The sequence below is a fragment of the Ipomoea nil genome, unplaced genomic scaffold (genome assembly GCF_001879475.1).
Source record: "Ipomoea nil cultivar Tokyo-kokei standard unplaced genomic scaffold, Asagao_1.1 scaffold3030, whole genome shotgun sequence".
Lineage (NCBI taxonomy): Eukaryota > Viridiplantae > Streptophyta > Magnoliopsida > Solanales > Convolvulaceae > Ipomoea > Ipomoea nil.
In genome coordinates this window covers 4,364,169-4,372,452 of record NW_017619458.1, presented here as the reverse complement: position 1 = coordinate 4,372,452, position 8,284 = coordinate 4,364,169, and the positions used below count along the sequence as shown (strand labels likewise).

The window sequence follows — 8,284 nt, the reverse complement described above, 5'->3', positions numbered from 1 at the left end:
CCTGATAACATTGATGAAGAAATTAGTAAGGGAAAAACATCTGCATCAACTGCGTCGTCTCAAAGATTCGGTCGGAAGCGAAAGACACTTGACTTGAAGGTGGATGAAATTGCTGAACAGCTCGGTAGCATTGCCACGACAATTAAATCTTTAAATACCGGTATTGATGAAAATCAGTTGTTTGCGGATGTGATGAGCATAGGTGATGACTTTCATGAGGATGACCTATGTAAGGTATTTGAATACTTGATGAAAAATGAGGTTCAGGCGCGAATTTTCAATGCGAAGAATGCAAGTTTGAAGAGGAAATGGATTGAGAAATTTATTTCTTCTACGGATTAAATTATGTATGTCTTTTTTGTTGGTTAACATGCATGTTAAGACTTGGAGTGTAATCTTTAAGACTTATTTTTATGTATGTTTTGTAGTTGGTTGGTTATGTTGGATCTTAGTACTTGTTATATTCTACAAACAAAAATAAAAATATATTATTCGGTATATAATAATTAAAATGTTTATTTTAATAAAAATAAGTATGCCATTCTGTTCATTTTCTGGAAAATGAACCAAACACCAAAAGACAGTTTTCCATCATTTTCTGGAAAAAGAACAAAACACCAAAAGACAGTTTTCCATTGTGCAGCCAAACACAGGAAAGGAAAATGACTTTTGGAAAATGACTCATTTTCCAGAAGTCATTTTCCGGGTTTCCAAACAGACCCTAAGGCGCTGCAATCAAGGGGTTGAAATCATTAAGGCACGGATATCAAGCTTCCAAATTCAAACTTCAATTCCAACTTTCAAATTAATGAATAAGTGGCGGCAATATCTATTAATTAAAATAAAGAAATTCCGATTTCGGTCCAGATACAATTTCAGTCCAATTTTGCACAGAATTCCTATTTAAATCAGGATTGGTTATGGGCTTCTAGCTATAAAATGTCACATTCCTCAACCCTAATATTCATTCAGAGATCTTTGGAGACAAGACAGGGAGAAATCAAGAGCCACAACTTATCTTGGGAAACAAGAAGAAAACTAGGGAGATTCGAGAGAAACGTCTAGTTCATTCTTGTACTCTTTTGATGATTTGTAATTATTTATTTATATTTGCTATGTATATTTAGCTATGCTTGGCTAAATTCTTTAGAGGTTCTTGGGTAAAAGTGTTTATGAACCTATGTGCCTGAGCTCTCAGTTTCTTTAATATATTATTATTTGGGTTTAATACTTGTGTTGCAATTGTGTTTGTCATTCTTGTTGCTAGTAGTTTAGGGCCCGAATTACTTGCTTCATAGCCCTATTCATGTCTGAACGAGAGTTAGGCATAAATTAGGGCACACACAATTGCACCTAATTGTTGCACCTTGAGAAAGGGTAATTTATTAGGGAGATTTAATTTTTGATTATTGCCAGTTCGAGAGATGGTAGTAGTTAGGAATTTATGATGCTTGTTCTTGTTTTATTGGGTTATTATCGCACGAGAGTGGATATTCACCAGTGTTAGTGACTACGAGAGTAGCTTTATACCACTTTGCATCCTCAAACTCGTATGAACCCAGAGCTAATATTACATTAGGTTAGGCACTAGGGGAATAAACACTTGAATCCCAGGAACCTCAGTCTCTCTACTTTGTTTTCAAAACTCTGAATCTCTGCTTTATTTTATTTTATTTATTTAATGCAATCATCCAAGTCAATTGTTAGGATTAGCTTTGAAAAATAAATTAGTAACCAGTGTTTGATACAACCACTTCCATATGGATCGATTACTCGATACTCTGGGTATTATTTGTTTGCAAATATACTACGCATCATGTTACTTCTCTCTTAGGCTATATCTTCTGGTTGGACTGTGAGACCGCTAGATGTTCATAATGTTTTTCTTAATGGTAACTTGAATGAGATTGTTTACATGCGGCAACCACCTGGATACATTGATGTTCAATTTCCTAATTATGTCTGTTTGTTGAAGAGATCCTTGTATGGGTTGAAACAAGCTCCAAGAGCTTGGTTTAACCGCCTTCATTCTTTTTTATTGTCTGTTGGCTTTCAGACATAAAAAATAGATGTGTCACTGTTTTATTATTCAAGAATTCCACTTATGTTTATCTTCTAGTTTATGCTGATGACATTCTGGTAATGGGTAGTGATCCGAATCTTGTGAGTTATTTACTGTCAGAATTATAAGATTAGGGATCTTGGTGAACCAGGTTTCTTTCTTGGTATTGAAACCATTAAATGAAGTGATGGGATTCTTCTCTCTCAACAACAGTATATGCTTGATATTTTGAAACATGCTGGTATGACTGATTGTAAACCTCTGTCCACCCTAATACTTGTTTTTAAATCTCTTGCTAACTCTACAGATTTATATGATGATCCAACGCAATATCGGAGGCTGGCTAAAGCTCTTCAGTACCTTGCTATCACCAGACTAGATCTATCTTTTGCGGTTAATCAACTTTGTCAACACATGCATGCTCCTTCGGTCACCCATTGGGAACAAGCCAAATGTGTGTTGAGGTATGTCAAAAGGACTCTCTCTTATGGTTTACGTATCCGAAAATCTGAGTCCAGAGAAATGCATGCCTTCTCTAACTCAGACTGGGCTGGCTGCCCTAAGGATCGTAAGTCAACCAGTGGTTATGCCATTTTTCATGGATCAAATCTTGTGTCTTGGGTGTGCAAGAAGCAAAGAACTGTGTCAAGATCATCTACGGAGGCTAAATACAAGGGTTTAGCTGATGTTTGTGTTGAGTTAATCTAGGTTCTCTCCCTCTTATGAGAGATTGGCGTCACTGGGATCTTCTCTATTCTGAAGTTATGGTGTGATAATATTGGTGCTACCTATCTATGTGCTAATCCTATATTTCATGATCGTAGTAAATATGTTGAGATTGACTATCATTTTGTGCGAGACAGAGTTGCCAACGGAAAGATCAACTTGCTGATATATTTACAAAAGCTTTAGCAGGTCCTATGTTTTCTTTTCTTAGGGACAAGCTACAGGTCACGTCTATACCCTGTGCTTGAGGGGGGTATTAGAACTCTATCTATGTATTTGAGTCTGTTTATGATTCACAATCCTAGTCTTCCACTGACTCTTGTATATATACCTAGAATCTGTACTCTTGTAATTAACAATGTTAATACAATCTATTACCGTTCTCATCTCTAATCATATTTAAAATCATGTGCTACATTCATACTTTTTATATATGCATATATACTTTAGTATCTATATTATCATATGCAAATTTATTATCTGTAAGTTTTAGTTTTGGTTGCATGCTTATCACTTTGAATAACAAATTATTATGTTGGAATAAATGATGATCTTTCTCCTTTACTTTTCCTTTTGCATTCTACTTTTAGAATTTATATATATTTAATTTTTATGTTTATTAAAATTTCTTATTATTTGTTAATTTTCATATTTCATAATTGGTTGTGTGTAATGAGTTTCGAGTCATGTCAATCGATTTTGTTTAGATGAGGTAAGTGAATTTAAATAGAACTATGTATAGTTAAATTACATTTATTAATTAACATATTTAATAACTTGATGATCTAAATTATTTAAGTTAATAATTGGAATACGACGTTGGGCCCCAACGCGACTGTGGACAACGGTGGCCATCACGGAAGCTGAAACGATGGCAGGCGGAGGCGGCGTCGTTGGTGGTTTAGAGAGGCGGTGGAGTCGGTGGTGACGACATAAAGGAGAGAAGAGGTGCCTGAAAACTAAGCTTTTTCGCGATCCAGATTTTAGATCTGGCGTAGACTTCTGGTTACCCTGGCCTTTCTTGAAAAATTTTATTAATTTTATATGAATAAATTTTCCACTGCGGAAAGTTATATTAATTTTATATTAATAAACTTTCCGCAACCTCTTTGTTTAAAAAGGGTACTGATTTGTTGTTATTTTTTTTACAATTATGCCACCACGTTTTTTTTAAACAATAAATTATCATTGTTTGAACAAGGGTAACCTAAAGTCATATTTCTTTGATACTTTTTGGACCTAAAAAAAGTCTCTTTAATGGCATGTATACTAAATAGGTCTTTAAAATATAATGGCTTCAAGCCATGCCAAGCTTATTGTGACCAAAGCATATTTTTTAAGTGAGACTTCTCATACCAATGACTAAGATGTATGGACAACCAATCGTAATGGAATTATAGTAGGTATAAAATGAAATAGAATAATAAAAGAGTGTGCTATATGGATCATAACGAAATTTTCTAACTATGATTAATGGAAAAAAGTTCAAATGATGTCAGTTTTCTATCTGGTCCAAGTTGCTAGGTGGAACGCAGTCAATAGTAAAGTTTGCCATGGATAACGGTATTGGCCTGTTGGCCACTATGGGGTAAATTATGGTCCACATAATTGTGTGGACCATGAATATCAGGTACATTTTTTAATATATTAAAAGTACATTATTTTTCTATTGAAGGTACATTATTTATGTACTAAAGGTGCGTTATATAAAATAATGTACCCTTAGTATATTAAAAACGTACTTTCAAAAATGTACCTTACGTACATAAATAATGTACCCTTAGTATATTAAAAAGAGTTGATGCCACATGAGGTCTTCCGAATATAGTGGTTTTTTCACGTTTAGTCCTAAACTTTCAAATTGACCATATGTGATCTTTCGAATTTCAAATTTAACCATTCGTGGTCCATGTTAACCACCGATGGTCCTTCGAGTTTTAAAATTTAACCCGCCGTGGTCCTCTTGAAACGACCATTGTTGGTTAAAATTTAGTAGTTGAAGGACCATAGATGGTTAACTTGGACCACGAATGGTTAAATTTGAAAGTCAAAGGACCACAGATAATCAATTTGAAAGTTTAGGATTAAACGTGACAAAACTATTATACCCAAAGGATCTCAAATTATATTAACTCATATTAAAAATGTACCTTTTATTTATGGTCCATGCAATAATGGTTGCCACTATGGTGTGAATGAAAATAATATGGTTGGAAATGATAATTTTTTCCACGCTAGATTATTAGATTATTTGAATGCAAATACTTTTCCGTATGAAAGATTCAGAAGTCGGACCGGGTGGGTAGAAAATGTCCACACATTGACAGAGTCATATATAGAGACTATGGTGCTCTCGTAAGCATTTTTGCTGTATTTTTAGGGAATGATAGGTGGCGTTTACTAACAAGAATTTTTCCTGATTTTCTAGAAACTTTGGAAATTTAATAATAAGAAAACAAGAAAACATGTTTATTACTGCTATTTTCCCAATTTGAAAATAGAAAACTCTTCTCAACTTACAAATTACAATCATCTTCTTGAACATAATCTCTCTGATCTCATGTCTACTACGCCTGGTGCACAAGGCTTCTCCGTCTGGGCAGTGATCTCTGAAGCCAGACGGATAATCAGAGCCCACAACCGCCATTTCTTCTCGCTTTCACTTCTCTTTCTCTTTCCCTTGTGTTTCTCCAGCGTTATCTACCTAGCCCTTTCCCACCATGATGGCTTCTACCCTCGACAATGGCTACCCCTCTTCCCCGTTGACCCGACTAGAAACCGATCAACCCAACCGATCCTCCTACCCCTCCTCTTCAACCTCTTTTCTCTGTTCTTCACCCTTTGCGCCTTGGGCACTATCACCTACAGTACTTTCAACGGGTTCTACGGTAGACCCTTGAAGCTTGCTTCTTCAATCAAGTCCCTGTTGCACTCTTTCTTGCCTCTACTTGCAACCCAATTTGTCTCTCTAACAATTGTGTTTTGCATCGCTACGGTTTTCGGGATTTTGGCCGCGATTCTGATAACCGGGCTTCAAATTTTGGGTGTTGTTGAAGTGAATAATTACGACGGGTTTTCGATTAGTTTTAAGGTTTTGGTAATTATGTTGGTGCTGCTTCTTGTATCCATGGTTTTATGGCTACAGGTGAAGTGGTGCCTAGCGTATGTGATTGTGGTGGAGGAATCAAAATGGGGGTATGAAGTCTTGAGGAGAAGTGGGGAGTTAGTGAAGGGGATGAGAGGAGTAGCGTTGTGTGTATTGCTATATTTCGGTATTCCGAGCTTGTTTATGACTTACCTGATGATGATGATGATGGTGGGTGCGCCTAATGGGCATTGGAGCTGGACCCATGTATTTCAGGCAGTGTTGTATATAGTTTTTGAGGCTCAACTCATGCTTCATGCGTTTGCTGCGAACGTGGTTCTGTATATCTACTGCAAGGCCTTAGCAGAGGGGGATTTGGATTTTGGTAGCAACTATGTGTGCTTACCTTTTCACCATGCTGACAAGGCTTCTGATCGAGGTTGTTTAATTTGATCAATTTGATATATATATATGTATGATGGTAGCTTGTTTAATTTCTTTTGTAGTCGTCTTGATGTAAGCTTCCTTCCAATGTTTAATTTATGTAAGAGTATTTGTAAGGTCTATGATCAATGAAATGTGTCCTGTAATCATAATAATATGGAAAATATTATGTCCCTACTCTTAAATATTTGATATATGCAACTTTGCTTAGCTTGGTGAAATACTAGTAAGCCACAAATTAGCTTACAATATAATTGTGCTCTATATATTCTTTCTATTGGCTAAATCTTTGGGTAATGTTGGTATTATGAGTGGCTTTTGGTGTGTGCGTCTTTTATGGTAGGAAGGATGGAGTGGTCCTAGGCATGCACAAGATTGAAAAAAGAACAATAATTTTTGAAGAAATCCATGCAAAAAGGGCAAAACGAAAGCTCAAGAGCATGGCACGTAGCAAGGGAGCGAAGACGGCCGAGTCCAAAGTTCCCATGGGGGTGGTCATGATGGGGTTAACGTCATGAACTCTACCGTGACCATGCTGAGCAACTCGTAGAAGTGCTTCTGCAAGCTGTAGGGCAGAGTCACGGTCATGTCGATCACGGCGTGAACTTGACCGTGACCGCGAGCCCTAAAGCGGATCTGAGACGATTATTTTGGGTGCGAACTTCGTGATCGAGTAAATGGTTTGGAGCGGTTGTTTTGACTTATCTTTTGTTCCATTAGCTTCTCTCTCTAGGTCTTCTACCATAGAAACTCTCTCAAACACTTCTACATTGTAATCCATCAACATCATTAAAGATTTATAGGAAGAATCCACTTGTAATTGCTTTTCAACCTTCAATTTTAGATTTGATCTTCCTATTTCCATAATCAAAGCTAAGTGTTCATTTCAATTGCAATTTACTTTCATTTCAAATGCTTCCATTGATTCTTCATCTTAGCTATATATTCAAGCGCAGTGTGACAATGTCTAGCTAATTCTTAAGGAATTAGGATTAGGTTTACTTGTTAGGATGCTAGAATGTTTTGATTGCAATTAGCAAGTGACTTGATGTATTGACTTGATTATTATTATTATTTTTTTTTGGGTAAATAAATGTATTGACTTGATTCTTGTCGGAAGTAGTGGATTTTGTATAGACTATTGTTTGGTGATGGCCACATCATGGAATAGGTCTTGATTGGAGGTGTGTAGTTGCCAAGAGATTGGAACTACACTATAGCCTAATCCACTTGCATTTCCCACATTGCACGAGAGGTAGAGCTCTGAAGAAGATGTGGACTTTAAGCGTTCAATGAAATGTCTCAAGTAGTAAGGTTGCTATGAGAGTAGGATTTTACAACTTGATAGACCAATTAGACCACGAGAGTGGCTTGACAATGGAAACATCTCCCAAGAATCATGATCAATGCATTACACTACTTCCTATACTTAGGGTCATTCTATTGCATCCAATCAAGGAACACCTTGTCCTAGTCCCCTCCATTAATTTAATTGCTTCCTTACAATTACTTGTTGCTTTACTTGTTACTTTGATAATGCTCTTGAGACCTAGCTTTCTACGGTTCTTACGCACTTGTGCTTAGCCGCACATTGTTTAATCCCATTCGCCATCCTTAAAGAATGACGTGCCGGAGAAGCTTCACATTTCCCAACCCTTCTTTCCATTCCATGCATACTACGACTATCATCAACTAGCTGGACTCGATGCATCACGCCTAGGTTAGGGAAAATTTATTCATTTAGTTCACTTTTTCAATCATGCACAGACTAACACCAATAATGCACTAAATAACACCTATAATGACAAAATGCAAGAAGACAACGAATTGTTAATGCGGTTGAATTTATAGGGCACAAGCCCTGATCAAGATTAATTACTAAGCAAATTAAGTACGATGACACAGACACTTATACACTAAGATCACCTCCCGGTCACTAGTACAGATATGCAAATCCGCTACCCTTG

The 8,284-nt window shown here is 36.5% G+C and overlaps 1 protein-coding gene across 1 annotated transcript; it reads left to right on the top strand.

Moving 5' to 3' along the window:
* The first annotated feature begins 5,348 nt into the window (after positions 1-5,348).
* Positions 5,349-6,326, top strand: LOC109163569. Its single transcript, XM_019312317.1, has one exon. The coding sequence runs from the start codon at positions 5,349-5,351 to the stop codon at positions 6,324-6,326; it is 978 nt and encodes a 325-aa protein (XP_019167862.1).
* The last annotated feature ends 1,958 nt before the right edge of the window (positions 6,327-8,284 follow it).